This window comes from Rhipicephalus microplus, chromosome 6 (assembly GCF_043290135.1).
Source record: "Rhipicephalus microplus isolate Deutch F79 chromosome 6, USDA_Rmic, whole genome shotgun sequence".
NCBI lineage: Eukaryota > Metazoa > Arthropoda > Arachnida > Ixodida > Ixodidae > Rhipicephalus > Rhipicephalus microplus.
Window position 1 is genome coordinate 112223026 of NC_134705.1, and position 26751 is coordinate 112249776.

Consider the following 26751-nt stretch of genomic DNA (forward strand, 5'->3'; position numbering starts at 1 on the left):
TCCAGGCTCCATATGCAGTAAACGTAGGAAAAAGAAAGTTCATTCTGCTCGAGTACTCTTTTCTGCTATCTTCAAAGTCGATTTATAACATGGGACAAGCCTGGCACTCCGGGATCCACTTGCAGCAACCGTTCGATAAATAAAATTCATTATGCTCGAGTACTCTCTTCTGCTATAGTCAAGGTCGATTTATACCATGGGACAAGCCTGGCACTCCGGGATCCACTTGCAGCAACCGTTCGATAAATAAAGTTCATTCTGTTCGAGTACTCTCTTCTGCTATATTCAAGGTCGATTTATACCATGGGACAAGCCTGGCAGCCTGTCTCCAGGCTCCACTTGCAGTAAACGTTGGACAAATAAAGTTCATTCTGCTCGAGTACTCTTTTCTGCTATCTTCAAGGTCGATTTATAACATGGGACAAGCCTGGCACTCCGGGATCCACTTGCAGCAACCGTTCGATAAATAAAGTTCATTCTGTTCGAGTACTCTCTTCTGCTATATTCAAGGTCGATGGGACAAGCCTGGCAGCCTGTCTCCAGGCTCCACTTGCAGTAAACGTTGGACAAATAAAGTTCCTTCTGCTCGAGTACTCTTTTCTGCTATCTTCAAGGTCGATTTATAACATGGGACAAGCCTGGCACTCCGGGATCCACTTGCAGCAACCGTTCGATAAATAAAGTTCATTCTGTTCGAGTACTCTCTTCTGCTATATTCAAGGTCGATTTATACCATGGGACAAGCCTGGCAGCCTGTCTCCAGGCTCCACTTGCAGTAAACGTTGGACAAATAAAGTTCCTTCTGCTCGAGAACTTTCTTCTGATATCTTCAAGGTTTATTTATAACTCAAGGCAAGTTAGAGGTTATAAAAAGCAAAAGAAAGGGGCGGTAGCCAAATATTCACCAGTAAGGCAGGTCTACGATTATTGCTTACAATAACGATCATGAGATGAAATACTACGAATGTTCATTAACGTTCCATTTCACATTTTGCGTTCCAATCACTTTTGCGTTTCACTTCTGCGTTCCATTCCAACGATTTTGAAAATAATGCAAGAAACGTATTCGACTTGTTTATAAAATGGTGGTGGTGGAAGGATTTTATTACTGTACATGAAAACATCTCGGTAGCGTTTCTACCATTACGGTGCAATAATGCGTAATACCTTAGTCGTTGGGCGGCTCATCTGGCATAGGAGTTTTATGTGCGTTGAAGCATAGAATGATTCGTCATAACTACTTTGAGCATCATAATCATGTTGGTCTTTTTACAAAGCTTCAAATTATTATTATTATTATTATTATTATTATTATTATTATTATTATTATTATTATTATTATTATTATTATTATTAATATTATTATTATTATTATACGGTAGTCACTACGGCCGGCTGCTGCCTACATATAAGGTCGCCGGTTCGATCCTGCTCGCGGCGGCCGAATTTCGGTGGACGTGAAATGCGGGAGGCCCGTGTACAGTGCGGGGGCCACGTATACTAAGAGCATCACGTGTTCCAAACTTGCAGAACCCTCCTACGTAGCGTGCTTCTTAGTCATATCGCGGTGTTGGCATTAATATTTTTAGTTCGACGCTGCACAACGCCAGGAAAGCACTCTACTCTCCTCTAACTTGTACCCTTTCCACATTATGTGACTGTGCGACCCGTGTTATCGTGTCACTGTGCGATACTGCGGTGCAAGCGTCTGCTCTTGAGCAATGACTATACTGATAACACCTTTTGTGTCTTACTGGAGGTGGAACCTATACTATGAGGAACCTTCCGTGCACTACGGTTGGGAGCAATTGGAGAGCACTTATTTTAGAGAAATTCCTAAGCAGCACATCGAGCATTTTGTCGCGATCTTATGGGGTAGAACCTCTGAAATCGAATATACGTTGGGCGTCTAAGCACAGGTGTGAATTTCAGCAGCAGGTACATTATGGGAAGGCGGATGATGAGCGAATCTGTTTAGCATATCACAAGTTTATTTACTTGATTCGATTTTTTGTGATGACCAACATATATCATTACTTTATTATGTTTGCATTTCTTCTCTTCCTTTTGTATTGTGCTTTAGAATCTGGTGTAGCAGTACTCTATTCTATTCATTGTGTGTGTGTGTGTGTGTTTTAATTCACTGCCTTATACACCTCTGTCATAACTTTTTTTCATTTACTAACTCATTTAAAAGGTTTGAATGTAGAGCCCTGCCATGTGCACATTTTACCTCTCGGCACTTAGTACGTCATGTTTGCCAAGCCTGATCTAGGGCTTTTTTGTCTGTACCTGCCAAGCTCCATTCACTGCCTTTGAAGCTGAAAATAAATCCTGCTTCATTCATTGCATGATTGATAGACTGATTCGAACAGGACGCAGAATTCCGAACCACCACCGATCCCACAGCTTGCAGCTGACCCGAAATGTCTTCCAAAAAGTTTATCTAGAGTTTCGTGCATACTGAAGCTTTGAGGGTTTTCCCTGTGGGCAGCAGCGTCTTTCTCCTTTGGTGGCCTCAGCACACTACGGCATTGGTGTCAACAGCAGAAAATAGAGAACAATTCCTTCAATACAGCTTGCTATATCAACCAAAAACTTTGCAGATGATATGGTTCCACAACTCTTCACGAGCGCAATAGCATAAGTAGTTCGAAAACTCGCGTTTCCCAATAGTGGAAAACCACGGCAGCGACACAGTGGCCTTGAGAGTATCACTTTGATCAGGTGCGTAACCATAACTTTTTCTTCAAGGGGGGGGGGGGGGGGGCACCTATACTTGATTTCGGGACCTCGGAATCGCCATGGCGAAAAAAATTTTGGCGGGGGGAGGGGGCACGTGCTTGGTAACCGTAGAGTACATTTCGTTGCGACCATCGCCAAAGGCGAGGGCACGCCGGCCGTACGCCAGCGAAGGCAGTGGGAAGTCCGATGAGGGGCTATCTATACATTCTGTGATGATGATGATGATGATGATGATGATGATGATGATGATGATGATGTGAGGTTTAACGTCCCAAAATCACCACACCATGTGATTTTGAAAGACGCCATAGTAGAGGGCTCCGGAAATTTCAACCACCTGGGGTTCTTTAACGTGCACCCAAATCTGAGCACTCGGGCCTACAACATTTCCGCCTCCGTTGAACATGCAGCCGCCTCAGCCAGGATATGATCCCGCGACCTGCGGGACAGCAGCCGAGTACCTTAGCCACAAGACCACTGCGATGGGGCATACATTCTGTGAGCTAGTTCAGCGCTGAAATGTTACGCTAGTGAACAGCACATAAGGAAATAAATAAACTGGGGAAGGTACGCAAGAAACTGTACCACGCATAAGTGAGTGGTGCCTCGTTGACCCACAACGCGTCCAACTAAACCCAATCTCTGATTGCAGATTTCCTGGATATGCCCCCCCCCCCCCACATTTATGGCAAGCAACCAACAAATGTGGCTATCAACCATTTAGCCAAGAGTCAGATAATTCAAAGTTAAAGTTGTAGTTAACGTTAACATATTGAAAATTACGACTATTTAAAAAGAATATTATATTAAGTTTTTGATTTTAGTTATTTGCCCCTCCTCCCCTATAGTCGCGCTTCAATTGTCGGCAAGCGTCGATGCATGTGACAATAGGTTTTCGACCCCTTTCGTTCCAAGTTTCGCGACTCGTATAATTTAACCACGGCCATGTCCAACCCATATAGAGCTTCGCATTTAAGGAAAAGTACAACAGAAACAAGCTAACAGTGATGGTCAGGTCAGACAGAGTGAATTAAATGTATTTCAAGGTTTGCGCCCATATTATTATTCGAGTCGACCTTCGGTCAGCGTTGTTAAAGCCTGTCAAGCGTCCCGACGCACCTTCTTGCACCGTGACCTCCGCCGAAGCGCCCTGTCGGAGGTAAACGAAGAAGCCACGATTGCACGATGGAAGTTCTACAGCTTGTTCAATTTCGCCTCATGAAGTGCGAGTTTTTGGCAGAGTGGTGTAAATGTTAGGCTTCCGTAATGAAGGCCCGGCGTTCAAAGAAGCTTTTTTCAACAGTTTAGTTTATATTTGACCGTTGTACACATGCCCTGCGCTGGTGTCACCCCCCCCCCCTTTTTTTTTTGGGTGTGTTCGAGTACTTCGGGTCCCTACTCGAGGCTAGGCAGCTGGTTGACTGCTAAAAATTGCTGAAGGGTAAGTAAATAAATTCTACATGCGTTAAAAATATACATCGGTTTGAAGGGGTCAGTGAAAATGCAGTAAAACTTTGCGAAGTTTTACGTGGCAAGACCAAGAAATGGTCATGGGTACAGAAATAGCACTCCGACAGAGCCGCTCAAACTACTCCGACTGGACGAACACAACAACGTTTCTGTTGTAGGGCTGAGTCTGGGTCGCCTTGTAGGAAACTGCTGTTGTATGAACTTTCGAAACCTTCACTAATGGTCACATCAGAATTCAAACAGTCCATCTATCACTAGAATAGCAAAGTATGTCAAGCTTGAGTAATGGAAGTCGCAATCACCAGACTGCGTTGTTAGACTCCGCAGCTAAATTTATATTTACACAAAGCTGGTCTGGCAGCCTCCCCTCATTTTTTCTTTCTAATAAATGTTTTTTTTAGTAAATGATTCAACCGAACATTACTGTAATAGATACTCTGCCTTACGCAAAAACACTTTACGTGCCGTTTTCCGCCTCCTTAGAAGAGATTTGAATGCGCAAATTGTGCTTTTTATAGAGGGATTAGTCTCTCGGCCACGGTAACGGGAAGATTTCTGATGCATTGCAGAAGCTCATCAAAGGTTCAGAGAGGTTTAGGTTTTGAAATCAATTTTCACTAGATTTTTTGCTTTTCCAAATTAAATCTTAATTCAAATGCGCCACTTCACTGTATTCCATTTTATTTTTTATTCCATTATGAAATTCGTCTTGTTTCATCGTTTTTTTTCTTTCTTGTAAATATACCAATCCTAACTTTTATTAAAGAAGTATTTCATGAACACTACCGCGTTTCATATTCAAGGAACATATTCAAGGAACTTGACTTGTATTCTGTGTGCTCTATGCAGTGTCCCACAATCCTACTTTCCATCGATCATTGAAGTATGGAATAACCTCCCACGTGGTTTAGTTTCCTCAGAATCTGCTCACTCATTCGCTGCCGATCTTGAGATATATTTTGACCAGTAAGTAGCGACGTAGTGTATAACGGCGCAACTGTTCGCGGAATGTACTTTCTTGATTCTATGTCATGCGCAGTTTTCATTCGCAGAGTCGTCAAATGTGTGACTTCCCCTGTTATATAGTCTCTGTTGTGTTTTTTTTTTCGTTTTTTTAAATATGTAGTCAGACCTATCTAGTAGTCTGTGTATAGTTATCCTTTCTCGTTTTTACTTTTACTACCTTTTGTTATTAATATTATTATTGTTTTTTGGTAGATGTGTACATATCTATTACCACTCTGTATCCTTTTGGACCCACACCTGCAAGAGCCTGTTAAGGCTTACAGTATGAATAAATAAATAATCCTGACTGACGACCCCTAAAGAAATATCGTTACAAAATCGCCTGAGGAGGTATCTAAAAATTCAAATTACCCGGGGTGCGTTGATGTGCACCTAAGTATGCAACTAAGCATGGAGGAAGGAAAAACATAGGGAGGAGCACGACGTCACGCACCCAGCCTTGGCAAGCCAACCCGTTTTGAAGCCATTAAAGTCGGCCCTTTTGCCGTGAGATAACGCAATAAACGAGACTTGCCGAGATGTTCTTGCTTGGTTCTCGGTAGTTTTTAGTGGGAGAGCGGCAGTTTGGCCGCTTCACGGAGCGCCCAGCTGATCCGTCCCCGCCTGCACTTCCGATCGTGGTGTCGTTACGTTTTTCTCAGTGATGGTTCCGCTTCGTTCGTTCATGCAAACGAGAAATTCTGGCGAGCCGTGAAAGTATTCCGAACCAACGTTAGACGTGCACTTCAGTCGAATTAGCGAGAACATTGTGAGCATAATACGCATGTATTCCTCACACTTTTGTGATGAATAATATCATTGTGTATCCTTCCCGGTAGTGGATAATCGCCCGGCAGCCGGCAGTTACCGTGACCATTCTTTGCTCTATCTCTAGCGATGCTTGTACATACGGGCAATCAAAACCGGCGTAGCGTTCCGCAACGAACTGCCTTCCAGACGAAGCCAGTTGTTTCGCACGCTAGCTTCAGATCTCTTGTGAGTACTGGTCTCCGCTGTTCCCAGCAGTGGTTTCACTGACAACAGTAATAAGCGGTAGGTCATCGAAAGGAAACAATCCTCATTGCAAAGCCTGCAACATGCATCGGTGATTGATGGGGAAAAGTACACACCGACTCAAGATTTTGTTTGTCGCTACTAAAGGGAGGCTTAGAAACCGCGGTGTTTACCCTCGCTTTACAAGTTAAGAGTTTAACATCTTAAATGGCAACGTACACCACGTACAGAAACACGAGCCACAGCGCAACGTTACCGCAGGAACAACCCCACCTGCAACAGGGCACAGCCACGTAGTAAGACTTTCGCTCTTTAACTTCTCGCAATAATCTTGTGTCTACGTAAGATCACAGGCAGCGGAAATTCTTTTAGCTTCAAGGAAACACTGCGAATCCATGTCGAAGTACAGAAACGTGAGCACAGCATTCACGGTAGTGCTTCTGTGTGTAGCTCTGACTTACTGGACTTGTTCTATGCCATCTACCGATGCCGAAAGGATCTCTCACAGGTGTGCCCTGTCCTCGGACACCAGTGACCGTGCTACCATCTTTCCTATCTCTTCTATCCCCTCAGTTTGTCGTCGCACGCTCTGGCTTACCACCTCACGTCTCTTCCTCTCTTCTCCTTCTTCGGCTTTCCTCTATCTTTACTTCTACCCTTTTTATCCCTCCTCACCCCCATCCCTCGTGAGCTACTGTGGCGGTGTCGCTCACTGAAGCAGACAATAACGGGGCTCACTTTACTTTTCTTTTCTCTTTATAGGAATTACTTTTGTGCTACGAGGGATGAAGCACTTTTCAAAACATAACGAAACCGCGAGATCTAAAACCCACCGCGCGCGCTGACGTTTTGGTCACGTGTTGGGCCGACTTGGTGGGCTTCAATCGCGTTGCGCAACGCTCCCTTTTAAACATTTCCTTCCTCCATGCAACTAAGGTTGCATTGTTGAAAGTTAGCGCTGTGTTTGCGTTATGTGTCATCTTCTTTGTCCCGTCCCAGATGCGCCATATTTCAGATACTAAGTACGTGAGCCCGTATCATTTGCTTCCGTTGAAATGCGACCGCTGCTGCTGCGATCAAAGCTGAGACTTTCGGGTCAACAGCCGAGCGCAGCATTGATAAGAGTGCGTACCCAACTCAGCTACTTGGGGGCCGGGCTGACTCGGTTTACACGAAGTGTTGACACGAAGCTGAGGTACGATAACCACTGGAAAAACAATTAGTGATAGCAAACTGCAGAATAACACGCAAGCAACGGAATTACGACTCGACTACATGTCATCCATCTTGTCTACAGTGGAAAATTTTCCTTTGACGCGATTGGCTGCGGTACAAAAGCAAGTCGTCTGACTCACCCGAATCATTATCTTATCGCTTATGCGGTGGAAGTGAAAATGCGCTTGATAGAGTAGCAGATGGAGTCACGCTATACGTGATTACAGCCCACCAGCCGTAACCACAACATCCTCAGGATGCAAAGTCTCTTTTTAGAAAGAGATAAAGCCCTACGGATAAGTGATCGTCAGCTAGAATGACAGAATAGATATCGAGGGATCGGGACCGTAAGTCACAGGATGTGGGGTGCTGGATGAGTTGATGAAAGAAGTTTTTAAAGATAAAATGCAACCGATTCGTACAGGGCCGATCACATTCGATATTTTTGAGATAGACCTTCGTCTGCTAGTGTAGTAGAGTACAATGACGACGACGACGACGACGACGACGACGACGACGACGACGACGACGACGACGACGATGATGATGATGATGATGATGATGATGATGATGATGATGATGATGATGATGATGACATCTAGGTCTGCAAGTTTTTAAGTTTCAAACTTTCGACCGGGAACAGTGCTACGTGGGAAACATAAGTTCATTAGTTTCCAGACAAGATCACATATATGTTTTTGATAAAATCTAAAGAAATTTCAGGAATCATCCAAGTGCATCCGCTTTTTCGTGAAAACTGATGCATAAAAATTTCGGTGTGAAATATTTCTCACTCACCTTTATGGTGTCGAAAGGATGTCCAACTATAACACCAGCACACCCTGCAATTGACAAATAACAAAGAAATAAAAGGAATATTTCAGTCAATTAAGCTGTTCATTACCTGCACACTATACCAAAATTGAGAATTACACTCCACTGTGCTTTGTATAACCGTGTAATATATAAACGAAGTTTTATATATGAATATATTGTTAGGCTTTCTTTCTGATTACTGAGAGCATATCGTTATAAGACTCAACAATGAAATACTGAGCTGATACTTGAATACGACTGCGATGTACTAATAAGCACTTGACTGGGTGACCAATCTGCGAAATAATTCTTTTTAGCTTATCATAGGTGCTTCCTTTAAAGGTTGTGGCTTCGTTTCTCACGTAGAAATATCATATGTAAAATGCAGGATATTCAGTGTAACAGATGTAACATGTTTGACATTAGACTAATTAGAGTTAAGCACAATTTTTCAGGATTTCGAGACCGTAACTTTTTCCTCCCGTATCAACATCAAGAAGTTGATACAATGGGTAGCCAGACGAAGTCATTCATTTCAAGCCGCGTATATATTGAGCGTGGGCATCGCGAACACGGAGAAAACCATGGCATCGCTAACACATTATCCACACTTCAACCGCGTCGCTCGACCGTACGGGACCACAATCGAAAGCTTTACGTGAGGATGAATCAATTTTCATCTCGTGTAAAAGGTGTTCCATACGTTAAAATGACCCAAAATTTTTTTTTCACGCTCTTGAACGCACGCAGGAAATTTTTTTCTCGAATAACTGAAGTCTCTTTCAAAGCACCACAGTCACGCTAGCAAAGAGCAGACGCTTGGCAAGCAACAACATGCGCAGTAACAAAACGTTGGTCACATTGACACCTTGAAATTTCCGCACCAATCAGTGTGAGCTTGTAGACTACGACGGCGTCTACAAGTGCCTTTGCAGTTTTTATTAGGTGAAAATTTAGTGCATTGCCATCTAAGGGGGCTACAGGCTTAGCATACTAAGCTTGAATGAATATTTTCAAGCCAATGTCGCCAAAATAGGAAAACATCAATGTGAATTTCGGGACATCAAGCACGAAATTTAAAATTGATTTTTTTATCTTGATTTCCTCCCCAAGTATTATGTCTGTGGTGGTGCACTCTTGTTTTCATAGTAGAATTTGTAAATCTAAAACGATCCAGTGTTTTTTCTTAGTGTCCCATTAAGCTTTGTAGAATAGCAAGCTTGAGTTAATCATGCCATTTCTTTTAATGAAGCGTATGCAACAACAGGTTGGTGCCGATTTGTGACGCCGGCAACTCCTCGGCTCTTGCACAACAGTCCTCACCACATGTTAAAAAACACAAGGATAAAAAAGGCACATATTAAAACACTCACGCACATTTGTACTAATGGTACAATATAGTCTCATTTCTAGTTCAGGAGAGCAGATGTTTCGAGAACTATGTTGAACAACACACTTGGCACGCTGAAGGATTTGTTTTTTCCCCTCTTGTTGTCAGTGCGACAAAGCTATCGTGTTGTTTTGCGTGAAGGCATACAGTGCATCGTTATCAGCGCCCACCCCACTGTCGTTGCCGGCTCCTTCCTAAAAAGCCAATAACCAAAGAACACAACGGGCATAAACGATTCTCAAAAGTGCCACGAACTTGTCATTCATCGCAAAGAGCCAAAAATGTGATGCCGTTAAAGGGACACTAAAGACGAACGATGACTTGGTTTGTATTGATAAACTGCACTCTGAGAACTTCAATACCACAGGTTTCTCTGTCATAAGTTCATTACTACCGGAGAAAAATCAAGGTTGAATTTTTTGTTTCAAATATCGCGCGGAAATCTTCGCGTGACATTGAAATTTTGGAGGCGAAGGACGACCAGTTTCGATTTCGACAATCTCCACTGGAGATGCTGTTTGAACGCAGAAAAGGTTCATTACTGTAAATTTCTTGAGTGTTCAGTGATGATTTCTTAGCGGACAGCGCGGATGACTACAGCCATAACATGTAACTGTACAGGCATCTCTAAGCTACTATAACACTGTCAAAGTGCAGTACATGAAAGTTTGTTCAAATAATTATCGTTAATTAAGCATTTTCGGCATAATCCTTGTTTGGGTTAGACGTTTTATGTAAAACATAAATTTGCAATTTAAAAAAGTTTTTATGTGGGTTGCTTCAACAAAAACACATCGATTGAAACTTATCTACGCAGAGTAACGACAGAAGTAACGTCCGTTACTCTTTTTCGGTAACTGTAAAGGTTTAACGCTTTACTTTTTTTCAAGTAACGTAGGGCGGTAACACGTTCCTTTTTTGTTAGTGTAACGAGTGACGTATTTAGTTCCTTTGTTTTCGTTAACGCGTAAAACACTATATATCTGCTACACAGTGTTCCCTTCTGACTTTTTCGGTCCTCAGTCGCAGGAATCAATAATTAATCTATTTGCTTAGCAGCGCTAAACCCAAGGTGGCGGTGCGGAGGGCTCGCAATGCAGCTGCAGCGTGGGGTCGCCGCTAGGGCCTTTCTCGAACTTTCCAATGCACCCTATAATTAAAATTTCTGGCTTTGTACTTTACAGATAACAAAGCCGTTATACTACAAGTAAAACGTTTCTCCGAGCTTATGTGATCCGTTAATAAAATATTGATGAAAACGTATATACTGCATCAGTATGTGAATGTCTGTAATATGGTACATTGATATGTAAACAATAAACATTGTACATATAACATCACACCACAAGAACTCTCGTGTCACGTCTTGATATGATGATGATTGAGCATAGGAACAGGGTATTCATAGTTAAAGGTGGATTCGCACGAGGAAACGGAGGAGGAATGTTTGCAGTGGATGGCGCATCACGTGACGTGCGCGTCATCGAAACGTGCCGTCCTCGCTTCATCCGTTCGCGGCACGGATGGAAACGTGTCACCGCTATTTTGATCCCTCCGCTTGACGGTCGTCTGCCCTCGATCGAAAGGATTCAGCGTCAAATCTGTCAACATTGGTCGGATTGGCGTGGCTAAGAAGCCAGCAGCCGGCTTAAAAGCCACGTGTTTTATACTCGGCGACAACTTTTCTTCGCACTGAAGGGAAACCTATGGAGGCGGAGCTTCTCGACATGTAGCACTACGCGAAGTAGTTCGTTTTGGCACGCTTCTCGAAAAAGGCGGGACTTTCTCACGCTCTCAAAAATGCGAAGTCACGACAGATAAATTAACAGAAATGCAAATATTTTACTGTTGTCAGCTGCGTCTTGTCTCAAATAGCTGCACGTAGAAAATAAAGGCAGAACAAGCACGCTGCATAGTCATAGGAGTCGAGAGTATGCACGAGGATTCCGTGAGCGTAGCTCCGGCTGTGTGCATGCAACGTGTTCTCTACCGAGCAGGATTAAACTAATCACGTGACTATTCGGTCCGCGGAACAACGGGATTTCGCTCTCGCGTGTAAATCTATCTTCACGGATTGAAACTCTGGAGGAAGCTCCTTCATAATCATTCACTAAGTGGAGGAGGAGAAGAAATAAACTTTATTATCAGAAACTAGCAGGTTTAGGTGGCCGGGCTTGGGCCATCGACGAGAGGATGCCAAGGGCTTGCCTCAACGCTACCTCGCAGGCGTGCTGGATCCGCATTTCGTGGATATGCGGGATTTTTCTTTTCTCCCACGCCACTCCTTCCGCGTGCTACTCCTGCGCTTCTTCGTTTTTCAAGTCCTCCTCCTGCCAGAAAGACTTCTGGTGTCACAAGTTATTTTTCCTTTTCACGTTGTTTATTTTTTGCAGTCTCAACAGCGCTATGGAGACTTCGCCGTTGTCGTCTTCAGTTTATCATCGCACGCGTCACGTAACAATGGTAATGTACAGAAATGGGATGCGAAAGGTATGGAGGAGGATGAAAAGAGAGAGCAAAGGATGACGTAGAGAGAAAGAAAGAAATGTACACAGAGAAAAGAAAAGAAGAATACAGAGAAGAAAGAAACACAGAAAAAAAGATAATCAAAGAGGGCGAGAGATATATCGACGGAAAGATAGAGAAAGAGAAATCGAGAAATAAAGTGTGGGAAAAAAAAGACAAGAAACAAAAAAATCACAGCATATCCCCAGAGTGAATGATGATAAGCGGGGCGAAACGTCCGTGCTTGCGAAGTCCGTTCGTTCTTGCTTCCGTCCGTTCGCGCGACCATCCGTGCGTCCATCCATGCGTCTATCCGTGAGTCCATTTATCCGTCCGTTCGCGCGTCCATCCACTTTCTAGTCTGTCTGTCCGTCCATCCGTGCGTCCATCTAGTGAACACTAGAAGTACAGCCATCTTGAATCCCCTGTAGCACATATCCGCTCCGTGCGTCCGTCCATCCCTCCGTCCGTCTGCTAGTCTGTCTGTCTGTTCATCCATGCGTCTGTCCATGCGTCCATCTTGTGAACACTCCTATTACCGCTGTCTCGCATAACCTGTGGCACATACCCGCTCTAGAACGGGTATGTGCCACTGGTGGCTACACACATTAACGGAGGATGGCTAGACCCACGCCGTAAGGAGCTTCGCCCCTAAAAAAACACATATGTATCAGGGTGTAAATCAACACAACAATACAGACGGCCTTCCTCTTCCAACGTGGTGTGGCCCATTGCTGACCCGCCCTCTTGAGGGGATTCGCTCCTCAGGACAGTATATGAATGAAGTTTATTGACTGACGTATCCAAAAAAGAGGCGAAGAATAAAAGAAAAGAGAGAAAAGGAACGAAAGAGAGCAAAAAATAAAAATATACAGAGCCAAACAAGGGCAATCAGCTGTAAACTTCTTATGGGCCTTTCTTGTTTTTGCTTTCTTCGAGCTCTTTTAAGAGCGTGTTAAGCGCTCATTCATGCACCTCTCTGCTTCAATGTTGATTCGAATCGTTGGATAAAAAATTGTTTGCACAAAAATTGCTTACGTTAGGTACAATACCTAATGCCCGAGAGCAATTATCTGCGTTTAGGACATAAGAAATTCAAAACGCCGGAAACTTCTTTAAAAAAACGTCCATAAGAAAATAACAATATTCTTGATGAATCAAAATGGCTCTGCTCTTATTCAATTGTACGTTGCGCTGAGGGTTAATTCTCGAGATCTACCGCAGAAGAGGAAGAAGAAATAAAAGCACGTGCTGCAAACGCTGTGCAAGCACCTTAATGAAACTAAAATAATTAAGCTTTTAATTACGTGATCATTCCTACTGCAGAAATATTCCAACATAAGCAGGAGCTTTGTTTAACCACGCTAATTTCTATTCAAGGTAATTATTACATTGTCTGTTCTGAATAAGTGCCAAACAAATATTGCACTCCTTTCATTGTACCTAGGGTGCCTTTCTTTTTTTTTTTCTGGTGGGGGGTATCGATACTGAATATAAAAAAGTCTCACTGAATAAAATCATCGATTCTTGGCCGATCCCCCTGAGTGGGTACGAGCCATGGCTGTGGAATCATCATCATCAACGCGGTGCACGAGCACCGAACGGGAGTACCAGCTTCTTGGCCAATCCCGCATGCCTGCGCATGTACCACGGTTCCAAGGTTCCCTTTGGTCTACTCGCTCACTTCAGCTCGTTGTTCAATCTGAGCGCTCACCGCTGGTAAGCCTGGGGCCGTTCTTGCCCACGAGCGGCAACGCTGAGGAGCACAACAACAATTTCTTCGTAATCGAAGACTGACGTGGCATCGACACCCAGAGAGACGACGCCATGGCAAAGAAACAAGTGGAGGCCCACCACGGTCTGCCAAAGGCCGGGCGATCGAAGCGCCAGGTAGCTGCTTCTGACGATGCTGTCGGCTCTTTCAACGAGGCTTAAGCGGCCACGCGGTCGACCACCCAAGGGCGTGTCGGTGGAGCCTCTAGCAACGAAGCCCATCGCCACCACGGCGGCTCGGAGGTTGCGGAAGGCAGTGGTTGCGACGCAGCCCGTGACTGAAAACATTTCCACAAGGAAGGCTGTCGTGACCAACGCCGCGAGAGCGAGCCGAAGGAAGCGTTCGATGTGCTCCTCTCCAAGCAGCGCCAGCAGGAAGGTGAGCCGCGGTCGATCAAGGTATTCATCCCACAGCCGCCATGGCGGACCCACGCGTAAAGCCCGAGGCCGCGAAAGTTTAGCCCCGCGGTTGGAATAAAGGCACGGGAGAAAGAAGAGGCGCAGCAGGGTCCGGCTCCATGCCCGGTATGGGAGCTCTTCCTTGGAGCATGCGCTCGAAGTGCGGCAAGAGGCGTCGCCATACCCATTGTCTCACGTCCTCGAGGCACAGAGGAAGGCGCGTGAAAGCGAGGAAGGCTCCAAACAGCGCCTCTTCAACGTTACATTGCAGGCGCTCGAGGGTACGCAAGACCCCAAGGCTCATGGAGAGAATGTGGAGGACACGTGCAAGCATGCTTACAAGCTTCGGTCACGGCTGACCGAGCCGCGCAGCGTTACGCAATAAGGACAATTTGCGGATCTCTTGAACTTTCCCGATAAAGTGGCAAGTGCCTGTTACTGTGGTGTAGGGTGATATTGCGTAATAAATTTCCATCGTCACTTCTATATTGCCGAATGATTGTGTAGAGTAGGCTATAACGTGAATCGTTCGATGGTGAAACTTCGGGGAAGACTTGAGTGTGGTCTAATAGCACCAATTATGGTTTATTGGTAAACCAATATTCATGTACATATGATTGTCCAGTTACTATTGAGTACATTTCTCGGGTGCCGTGAAGTAGTGCATGCCGTATTACATGGTTTTCATAATCGTGGTGATGATGCACAAGGCTCGCTACGTAAATAGTAATTTAGTGTGTGGGTTGGAAGAAAGTGGCTCGCTTATACACAATGTTCCTTTTAAATGCGAAGCATTTCTTAGCGAACTTCGGCGACTTTGAGCGTATCTATCTAGCCCCCTACGACTTATAGCTCTCCTGGCCGTTTCGATAGTGGTATCGATTCCAAAATTGGTATGGCATAAAATATCTGCATGAAAAACATATTTGACTAGTTATAACACGAAAATCATGACATATATGTCATGAATATCATGACTTACATTTCATGGTCGCGCAGTTCTTGCGGTGGTTTCGTTCACATGGCATGTTGCAAAACTGGTATGGTATGGCATGATTGCATGGCGAACACAAGCGACAGACCCTAAGATGAAAATAATGACATGTGTGTCAGGTAACAACATGACTACATGCCACACTGATGATGCGCTCACTGCCGTTTCGATAGCTTCACATATGCCAAATTTGGTATTACGTGACGCCAATAGATGACGAAGGTATGTGACTGGTGCAGATACGATAATCATGAGATGTGTGTCATCTGAGAACATGACTGCATGTCATAGTCAAGGCGCCAATACATTTCGACATAACGAAGTGCACCTGCTCCCCGGCGTTCATTTCGTCGCGTCATGCCGGCGTTGCCACGTCAGGCGTCGGTGCTGCCATATACTCGCAGGCGCGCGCAGCACTGCGTTGATTTAACGCATGGGCGTTTCAGCGCTTCCAGTGTAGCTCTGTCACAATAGAGGGACACGCAGTGTTGTCTGGGTAACGCATCGGCGCGCATGTCGCATTTCACGCCGGTTTCCATCAGGCCGTGCCGACAGACGCTGGTGGCGCCTGGCGTCAAACTATAGAGTGCTCGCGTTTTGCTAACGTTGCGTCGCTGTGTCCTGCGTTCGGGTTCGTCAACGCTACATTGAAAAAAGCTTCTAGTACACTCTAATTGAAGTATATTGGGCCCTTCATGATGCGCTCGCAGCCGTTTTGCTAGCTCCGCATATACGAAATTTGGTGTTACGTGACCTCAATGGATGACGAAATATATGACTGGTGAAAACATAATAATCCTGAGACACGTGTCTTGTAAGAACATGGCAACATACCATGCTTATGGCGCGCTCACGGCCGTTTCGCTAGCTCCACATATACTAAATTTGGTATCACGTGATGTGAGTAGATAACGAAGGTAAACGACACATCGAAACATACATAATATTCATGACACGGAAGTCATGTACGGCATCATTTACCTCCAACTCGTAACGTTGTGCTGATTTTAAAGTTACATATCAACATTGCTTATACGTACTTCGTATATCATCGATTCCAACTGTACGTGGGATCGGCCATTTTTTTTTCTGAAAAGTCGAGTTGTTGAAACCGAGCATCCTAACTCGCACGCAATTTCTTCAGAAGCACCTTAGGGCCGTGAATAGTAGCTTGTCCGTTGTGTGGTGTCCATGCTCAGGGCACAACACCGTGTAACATCCCATAAAAAGTAACATTAGGCTACTGTCAAACATAATTGTGGGAGGATATAACGTATTTCCAAGCACCAGCCCTTAATACTAGCCGGTAACTTCACAGCATATCCACAGAGTGAATGATAACGAATGGGACGAAGCATCCGTCCGTCCATGTGTGCGTCTGCCTGTCAGTCCATCGATCCGTCCTTCCATCAACCATATGAAATCGTTGACAATAGGAAAACCACTAACGCCAACTATTGCTATTACTTCCAAGGACATATACACGCAAGGCCGTCTACTGAGCAATTCACAAAATAGAGGTTGCTACATATCACTACTATTACTACTCCTCCTACTGCTACTACTACTCTACTGCAGATGAGGGAATGATCCACAGCCTAGGGAGCTTCGCCTTTAAAAAATTGGACGATAGATGAACAACAATTATAGTTGTAAGAAAACGACATAAATTAGCTAGAAGCACACACTGTACTAGTCGGTGACTTCAATGTTGTTGTGCCACCGACAGGTTCCTCGTTCGGCAGCATGTCTCACGAGATCGAGCCCTGTTTCGACGAACTGTCTCCCCCCCCCCCCCCTCCCAGCGCCGCCTTCTGTGCAGGAGAACCGTGCAGTCCGGGGATAACGTCGTTTCCTCCGCCGGGCCACTTTGCAGTTCCGGGTATGGCTGGGACCCGCTACGCCGACTTCTACGGCTGGAAAGTTGGAGCGGATCTTGGCAGGCCCGAGGACACCCACGACACCACTCGACGGCAACGACCAGATGGCCGAAGTCACCCGCTCTAGTTGGGTGAGTGCCTGACGTTCGTCTTTTGTCGTCAGACCCTGTTAGCACAGAGTAGCCAAGTATGTTCTTTTAGATCTTTAGGTGGCTAGTGCTTGGCTGGTTCTCGACTTGCTTCACGTCGAAGAATATAGCTTCTGAGACAAAGCTATTTCAGAAAGGAACGTGCACGAGTTGCGGTACACAATGGAGAAGCTCAGAGTGAGGGACCTTCTCGATGTTTGTGAGCAGCTGGGTGTTTCTGTTGCTAGGACGAGCCGCAAAGGAAATATTCTTGATGTCATGAGAGCGGAAGGAATAACTGAAGAGGAGGTAGAAGAGGCTATGGAGACAATTAAAGAAAAACAGCGGGAGGCTGAGGAGCGTCAAAAACGCGAGGAGGCTGAGGAGCGTCAAAAACGCGAACGCGAGGAGGCTGAGGAGCGTCGAAAACGTGAAGGCGAGGAGGCTGAGGAGCGAAAAAGGCGAGAAAAAGCGTCAACATGCTCTTAGAATGAAAGAGCTGGAACTTGAGCAACTTCGCATAACATCGGCGCAGTCTAGCTCGCTATCCGTGGCAGACGAAATGCCAAGACAGAAAATCCAAGATTTGATTCTGCCGTTTAGGACGGGTGGAGACATCGCGCTTTTTTTAGTGAACTTTGAGCGCACGTGCGAGAAAATTGGGATAAATGAGGGTGTCTGGTCCCAGAAGCTTCTGTCAGTCATTCCGGGAGAGGCCGCGGAAGTAATCGCACGGTTGTCTAAAGAAGACTCTGACGACTACGCTAAGGTCAAAGCGGCCCTCCTTCGTAAGTACCGCTTGTCTGCCGAGGCATTTCGGCAGCGATTTCGGCAAGCAAAAAGGGGCAGTGAATCATGCACAGAGTTCGTGTACCAGCTTAAGTCTAATTTGAAAGAATGGCTTAGAAGTGCGGATGCTTACGGTAACCACGACAGGGTGATTGATTGTGTGGCCCTCGAGAAATTCTATCGTGTGTTGCCTGAAGATGCCAGACTCTGGCTTCAGGACAGAATGAAGGGAACAGACATTGACAAAGCTGCTGAGCTAGCTGATGAGTATTATACGCGAAGGAATTTCCAGTTGGATCGCGATGATACAAAAGAGAAGAGGGACTCCTCAAGGCGGCTTGCTGCTCAAAATGCAGCACAAAAGATGGCTCCGCCGCGTAACGAATTCAGTCAGGGAGCGACTAACAATGAGAGGGAAAGGAGAAAGCCAGGAGAGGCACCTGAGTCGACAGCAAGTGCGAGGGAACGCGTCGACACCGCTCGAGCTTTTGAATCAAAACGACCAATTGTATGCTACAATTGTAAAAAGGAGGGTCATATCTCATCTAGCTGTAAGCAAAAGTTTGTTTTCGCTGGCATTCGCGAGTCGGACGAGAACTTGAAGTTACTCGAGCCTTACATGCGCGAAATTGTGGTCAACGAAAAGAAATGCCGGGCACTCCGTGATTCAGCTGCGACGATGGACGTAGTACACCCATCTTGCATCTCCCCTGGCGACTATACTGGCGAATGCGCCTGGATCAGACAGGTTGCAGAAGAGCAAAGTGCCTGTTTGCCAATTGCTGCGGTTGTTCTAGAGGGAAGTTTTGGAAAATTGCGCACTGAGGCGGCCGTGAGCCCTAATTTGCCCCAATATTTTCCGTACCTTTTTTCCAACAAATCAGAGCAGCTCCTTAAAGAAAAGGGCCAGTCATTTTCATCTCCCCTCGCGTGCATGGCACTCACGCGATCGCGGTCCCGCGCTCTCGCGGGGAGACTTGAGGTCTCGGTTTCGAACGAGGAGGCGGACGAGCGTGAGGCAACTCCCCAGGGAGACTCGGGCCAAGAGGCGACTAGTGTATCACCGGACATCGAAGACAGTAGGGCTCCGGATACGGTAATGGCTGCCGAACGCGACGAGCCTGTGGAGGTGGATGAAAGCAGAGCGCTTCAGGAGAGCGTTCAGTCGTCCCTGCTTGGTCCAACATCCACTTGTTGGGAAGAGCTCAGTAAAGTAGACAGAAACACACTCGTCACTGCGCAGGCAAGTGATGATACCATTAAGAATCTGCAGCATAACGGGAAAGAAGGAGTAGCCCGAAAGAACATCTCATTCTACACGAAGGCAGGGCTCATGTATCGAAAGTATCGGGACGCTGAGGGTAGAACGTTCGACCAGCTTCTAGTGCCAGAGAAGTACCGACGACAGTTTTTAGAACTGGCGCACGGAAATGCCTGGGCGGGCCACCTTGGCATCAAGAAAACAAAGGCGAGGCTCGCACAGGATTTCTATTGGCCTGGATGCTGGAAAGATGTAGAAAACTTCGTACGATCGTGCGACACGTGTCAGAGAGTAGGCAAATCTACTGACAAACGGAAGTCCCCGATGAGATTAGTGCCTGTTATCACAGAGCCGTTCCGGAGGCTCGTAATTGATATTGTTGGCCCCCTTCCAGAGTCCCGTTCCGGTTGTCGCTACATTTTAACTATTTTGTGCGTGGGAACGAAATTTCCCGAAGCGGTTCCGCTAAAAGAGCTCACCTCTCCCTGCATTGTGGACGCACTTTTGTCCATTTTTGCCCGCGTTGGCTTTCCAGCCGAGATTCAGAGTGACAATGGGAGCGTATTTACCAGTTGTCTCACAACAGCGTTTTTTGAACGCTGTGGAATAAAAATAATCCACAGCTCTATAGGACATCCACAGTCTAACCCCGTGGAGAGGATGCATGCTGTACTCAAGCGAGTTCTGAGAGCTCTTTGCTTTGAACATAACAAAGATTGGGAGGCATGCATACCCGCGGCACTGTTCGCCATACGGTCCGCTCCCCACGAGACAACGGGACTCAGTCCCGCCGAGCTTGTCTATGGAAGAAACTTAAGATCTCCATTTCGGCTATTGAGAGACTCGTGGGAAGGATATGAAGAAGACCCACGCGTAGTCAGCTACGTTTTAGATCTGTTGGAAAGACTATCTAAAACCAGAGAGCTAGTTGAGGAAAACATGAAGGCGGCTCAGAGTTTAGCGAAGACTTACTACGATAAGTTGTCCCGGAAGCGCACGTTCAACATCGGCGACCAGGTAATGCTGCTACGACAGTGTAAAAAGAACAAAATGGACATGCAGTGGAAAGGGCCAGCTAAAGTAATGTCCAAGCTTTCAGACACAAACTACGAGGTAAAACTGGGCCGAAAGAAAGGTAAGGTTTAGCACAGTAATTTAACGAAGCCTTACATCCAGCGCCATGCCGTGGTTAACATGACACTGAATGCGGCGAACGAAGTGGAGACCGACCTTTTAAGTTTTCCACGTGAGAGCGACGCGCCAGCTAACAGGCTCGTACAGCTTATTGCCGAAGAGCAAAGTCTCACGGAGAGTCAGCGTGATGATCTCACGAAAGTAGTTAGAGACTACGCAGACGTGTTTTGCGACAAACCAGGGAAAACCTCTTTGGTAGAGCATGATATTCAGTTATCAAGTGAAGAACCGATCTCTAGCAAGGCTTACCGCGTATCGCCGAGGCAAAGAGAGATCATGGAAGCCGAGATCCGCCGCATGTGTGACTTGGGGGTCATCATTCCAGGTGAAAGCGATTACACCTCCCCACTCATAGTAGTCGAGGTTCCTGGAAAAGACCCTAGGCCATGCGTGGACTACCGCCGGCTAAATAAGATCACTTTAGATCAGACGTATCCGATACCTAATATCGAGGAGAGAGTAGAAACCATGGCAAAATCCACATATATCTCCCTCTTAGATCTGGTACGGGGATACTGGCAGGTCCCGTTGACGGAGCGAGCCTCTCGTTATGCCGCATTCATTTCCCCGTTGGGAACATTTCGCCCTTTAATGCTTGCTTTCGGCTTAAAGAATGCTCCCTACTGCTTCTCAAACCTCATGGATCGGGTGTTGCGGGGTTTAGGAGATTTCGCCCTGCCGTATCTCGATGATGTGGCGATCTTCTCTGATACGTGGGTCGAGCATGTGACTCACTTGAGGACCGTTATGGCTCGACTACGTGATGCAGGCCTCACCGTGAGAGCGCAGAAATGCCACTTAGGGAGCGCAAGCGTAAGTTATCTCGGCCACATCGTGGGTCGTGGCCAGCGTAGCCCGTCCGAGCTGAAAGTTGCGGCCGTTTTAGAGTATCGTCGTCCCACCACAAAGTCGGAATTGAGGGCGCTTTTGGGACTGGCGGGGTATTATCAACACTACGTCAAAGGTTACTCAAACCTCGCTAGTCCGCTGACGGACTCTCTCCGCAAAACCGAGCCCACCGTCATTTCGTGGGACACAAGAAAAGAGAATGCTTTCAAGAGCCTCAAGAGCGCTCTCGCAAAACGACCCGTGCTAGCGGCACCGGACTTTTCTCAGAGTTTTATTATTCAGTGTGATGCCAGTGACCGCGGCCTAGGAGCAGTTTTGTGCCAAAAAGACGCCGAAGGGCACGAGCGGCCAGTTTTGTATCTCAGCAGAAAGCTCAGTGTCAGAGAGGAAGCTTACAGCACTTCAGAAAAAGAGTGCGCCTGCCTTGTTTGGGCAATTGGTAAGCTAGCATGTTACGTCTCAGGGTCGACCTTCATAGTAGAAACTGATCACTGCCCCTTGACTTGGTTGCACAACATGTCGTCTAAAAGCGGTCGGTTACTTAGGTGGAGCCTGACGCTTCAGCACCATAACTTTAGTGTGCGCTATAAGAAAGGGAAGCTGCACACAAATGCAGATGGTCTCAGCAGAGCTTATTGAAGTGCAGCCCAGCTCCCTCATACAAGTTGAGGCACATGCTTCTGGTTTGACGTGTTTCGCAAAATTTTGGCGTCTATTATTTCATTTTGATTTAAACTGTATTAACAATGTCGCATTGCACTAACAGATGTAATTTTGTTTGAAGTGTACTCTGATATGTTACCAGGAAGCCCAGCCTCTACCATTCTGGTAAATTGTTAAAAAAAATGCACAGAATTGGTTTTGGGCTGCTTCAGCAGGTTCCGACCCGCTCGTATGGCATTGGGGATGGTTTCGCGTGGCCTTTCTTGGCATCGGGACTGCGCAGTGTAATCACAGCATTCGTTAGGGCCAGCGTTTTGAGGTCTCTAAGGGATACGTTTCTCGTGCTTTTTAAAACGTACAATAGTAGAGACTCAATAGATCTCTTTGCTGCCTTGGTCTGGCGCTATGGGAGACGTTCAGAGGGTGCTTGCTTCCACGAAAGTGGTTTAGCTTTGAGTTCAACTCCGTCGTCCCAGTGATTCCCTGCAGGGCTCTGAAGATCACCACGGAGTGGCTACAGCCTCAACGGTCAACCAGCATTCCTCCTTCCGAGCCGCGCTGACGGCTCAAAACTCCGGATGCATTGTCTGGCGGCGGGGGTGCTGTTGTGCCACCGACAGGTTCCTCGTTCGGCAGCACGTCTCACGAGATCGAGCCCTGTTTCGACGAACTGTCTCCCCCCCCCCTCCCAGCGCCGCCTTCTGTGCAGGAGAACCGTGCAGTCCGGGGATAACGTCGTTTCCTCCGCCGGGCCACTTTGCAGTTCCGGGTATGGCTACATCTCCCCCTCCGAGCCCGAGAACTGGTCCGAGAGAATGGACCAAGGACGCTATTTAAGGCCGAGCCGGCCCCATGTTAGAGGATTTTGCCCCAGCCGACGTTGTCGTGCTGGCCGGCTCTGTAAAACGACAACCTGCTACAGTAAACGCTACTTTTGTTGCTGTTTTCCAAACGGATTGCCTCCCTGTTTCACCTTCGGGCTAAGGCTTCATCGAAGTCCGCTCGACGGCTTGCCGCTCTTCGCCACCGCTACCATCGCGACAGAGCAAATTCATAACAATGTAGACATGCATCTTAGGAGCAACCTTTGTCGTAAATCCTTTGACAATCAGTTTACATTATACAAGGCTCGAGTAACATATGTGATACACAAAGAAAGAGATTGAACTGTACATTATTATCAATCATAGTTGCTACAGAACAATATAAAACTCCTACAAGAACAAACCGTTTGTACTAGTCGAAGACTCCAATTGATGTAGACCTTAAGAACCTTAGGACCTAGCTTCGCCACTCAGGATCATTCAATTCGTGAACATGCGTGGATTTTTTAGCGTCATCTGTGTCACTCACGGAATACGTGTGCACATTTGTGCGGCGCACGATTATTTTCAGTCTGACGGGTGAGGAACCAGTAGAGAGAGAGAAAGAGAAAGATAGCGGAAAAGAGAAAGAAAGACATGGAAAGGTGTAGCACAAAAAAAAAAACACTATTGGCACGAGAGTTGCGATGCGGGCTTGTTGGTAGCTCATCTTCAGTAAGTTTTCTTGTAGCGCACGTAAAGAATACAAAAAATTGAGGGCACATGCAGACAGACAGAGCACTCTATCTGTCTGCATGTGCCCCTATTTCTTCCTGTTGTTTACGTGCGCTACAAGGAAACACACTGAACCCTATTGGTATACCATTGCTAGGTATGGCGGGATTCGAAGCCGCGTGGACACAATGAGAAGGCGAGTATGGTAACCAGTCAGCCGGCCAGACACGCTAGCAGAGCGTATATTATATTTTGTAGTAAAGTATAATAAGGTACTGGGGAAGGGAATGAGCACGTAAAGGAGTGATGCGAGGCGAGAAAGGTGGAGTAGGCATATTATAAAAGGAAAGAGTGATCAGTGAGCACGATAGAAAGGGAAAGAAAGAGATACAACCAAGAAAAGAGATAAAAATAAAGGTGCATAGAGAGAAAGGAAAGAAAGACTAAAAGAAATGAAGAGCGAGAAATAGATAGAAAGAAAAGCAGATAGAAAAAAGGGGTGGATGGAGGAAATCAACACTAGCCGCGTAAAGCGAAGCTGTTTCATTGATCTCCTTCTATGTGTGGATGCATCTACTGCAAGAAGCAATCACTAGCCTCCTTATTATCGCGGCGCCTGACGTCAGCCAAAAATCCTTTAGGAGATTGCTCCTTTTGCTGGGGGATGTCCCTCGTGGTGGCGCCGGTGTGTACACTAGTACTCATTGCTCCCGCTAGAGCTGCAGCTATGCTCTTCGTTTCAAGAGCGCTCGCTAGGTGGCGCACCGCCGCTCAGCCGACACTCGCACTACTCTCGGCGCGTGCTCTAGTTTCGTAGGAGACCGCTAGTTGGCCGCGCCTGTAAAGAACACTCGCTCTCAGCGCGCTTCCTTCTTCTTCCGTCTGACATCACTCAGTGCGCATCGACACCGCTACCCACCATGAAGACTGCAGAAGCCAAGTTGGTGGCGTCGAGGGCTCGCAATACGGCTGCAGCACTGGCTCGCCGTCAGGACCCTTCTAGAAGTTTCCACTACATCCTGCAATTGGAGATCGATCCTCTGGCTTTGTACTTTATGGATCACAAAGCCATTATACTAAAGAGAAAACGTTCCTCCAAGTTTATGTGTTCCGCAAGCAAGCTCTTGACCAAAACGTATATTATATATACTGCATTGGTATGTAGATATCTGTATGTAGTACATTGATATGTAATTAAGAAATATTGTGTATATAACGTGTATATAATATCACGCCACAAGAACACTCGTGCCACGCCTTTATATAACGTTGATTGGGCGTATGCACAGAGGACTCATGGTTTACTGGATTTAACCTCTGGAGCAAGCTCATTCACTTCGTGGATATTTTTCTCGCGCGCCACTCCTTCCTCGTGCTCTTCCTCCGCTTCTTCGCTTTTTCATGTCCTCCTCCTGCCCCGAAGCTTTCAGGCGTCGCCCGTCACCTTTGTCTTTCTTGCGTCACTTATCTCAAAAACTCTCTTGAGACTTCGCCGTTGTCGTCTTCACTTCACCATCGCACGTCTTCACTTTATCGTAGCCCAGAAATTGGGCGCGAAAGGAAAGTTAGGAGGAGGAGGAAAGAAGAAAAGAATCGATAGCATAGAAAAAAAGAGAAAGAGAGGAATGCCGAGAGAAAAACGAAAAGAAAAAGAGAAAGAAAGAAAGAGACAAAAAGAGAGAGAGAGATAATCAAATAGTGTGAGAGATATGGACGGAAAGATACAGAAAAAGGAAGCGAGAAGTAGAGCGCGCAAATAGAAAAAGGACAAGAAACAAAAAAAAACAGACGTAACAAGGTATAAATCCACACAAAAATTCAGACGGCCTTCCTCTTTTAACGTGGGTGCGGCCGGCTGGTGACCCACGCTTTTGAGAGGATTCGGCTCCTGAGGACAGTTTTTGAATAAGGTTCATTGACTGACGGATCCAAAACAGAGAAGAAAAATAAAAAAAAGAGGTAAAAGGAAAGCAAGAAATAAAAATCAATGTTACCGAGCCGAACAAAGACATCCAGCTCCAAACTTTCTATGAGCCTTACTTTTTTTTCTTCGGGCTTTTATAAAAGCACACTAAGCGCTCATTCCTGCACCTCTTTGCTTCCTTGTTGATTCGAATTGTTAAATATGAAATTGTCTAATTGTCTGCGTAAAAATTTCTTACGTTAGGAACACCATCAAATGCCCTAAACCAATTATCTGCGTTTAAGACATAAGGAATTCGAAACGCCGGAAATGTCTAAAAACGTTTACTAGATTAGTAACATTATTCTTGATAAATAAAATTGCCTCTGAGCTTATTTAATTTTACATTGCGCTGTGGGCTAATAATGCTCGAGACGTACAGTAGACGAGGAAGAAGAACTATAAGCACGCGGTGCACGAGCAACGAACGCTGCTATTCGATTCTTGGCCATTACCGCATGCTTGCGTCGTTGCCACGGTTCCAGGGTTCCGTTTGGTCCTCTCGGTCAGTTCAGCTCATTGTTCAATCTGAGCTCTCAACACTGGTCCCCCAATGCTTTGAGTCCTTCTTGCTTACGAGCGGCAACGCTGAGGAGCACAACGATTTCTTCGGAATCGAAGACTGACGTGGCATCGACACCCGAAGCGACGACGCCATGGCGAAGAAACAAGTGGAGGCCCACCACGGTCTGCCAAAGGCCGGGCGATCGAAGCGCCAGGTAGCTGCTTCTGACGATGCTGTCGGCTCTTTCAACGAGGCTTCAGCTGCCAAGCGGCCACGCGGTCGACCATCGAAGGGCGTGTCGGTGGAGCCTCTAGCAACGAAGCCCATCGCCACCACGGCGGCTCGGAGGTTGCGGAAGGCAGTGGTTGCGACGCAGCCCGTGACTGAAAACATTTCCACAAGGAAGGCTGTCGCGACCAACGCCGCGAGAGCGAGCCGAAGGAAGCGTTCGATGTGCTCCTCTCCAAGCAGCGCCAGCGATGCGGCTAGCGAGGCTCCCAAGCGTCGCAGCGCCAGCAGGAAGGTGAGCCGCGGTCGATCAAGGTATTCATCCCACAGCCGCCATGGCGGACCCACGCGTAAAGCCCGAGGCCGCGAAAGTTTGGCCCCGCGGTTGGAATAAAGCCACGGGAGAAAGAAGAGGCGCAGCAGGGTC

At 46.4% G+C, this 26751-nt stretch overlaps 1 protein-coding gene across 2 annotated transcripts in view; it reads right to left on the reverse strand.

Annotated features, from left to right (window-relative positions):
* Nucleotides 1–26751, reverse strand: part of LOC119167413 (mitochondrial basic amino acids transporter) — an 82736-nt gene that overhangs the window by 20084 nt on the left and 35901 nt on the right. The window contains exon 2 of one of the 2 annotated variants that reach the window (XM_075866441.1): nucleotides 8248–8291. The exons of the other annotated variant lie outside the window; for it this stretch is intronic. Within the exon in view, the coding sequence (XP_075722556.1) occupies nucleotides 8248–8291 (44 nt within the window). The remainder of the gene's footprint in view (nucleotides 1–8247; nucleotides 8292–26751) is intronic. 2 annotated transcript variants of the gene reach the window in all.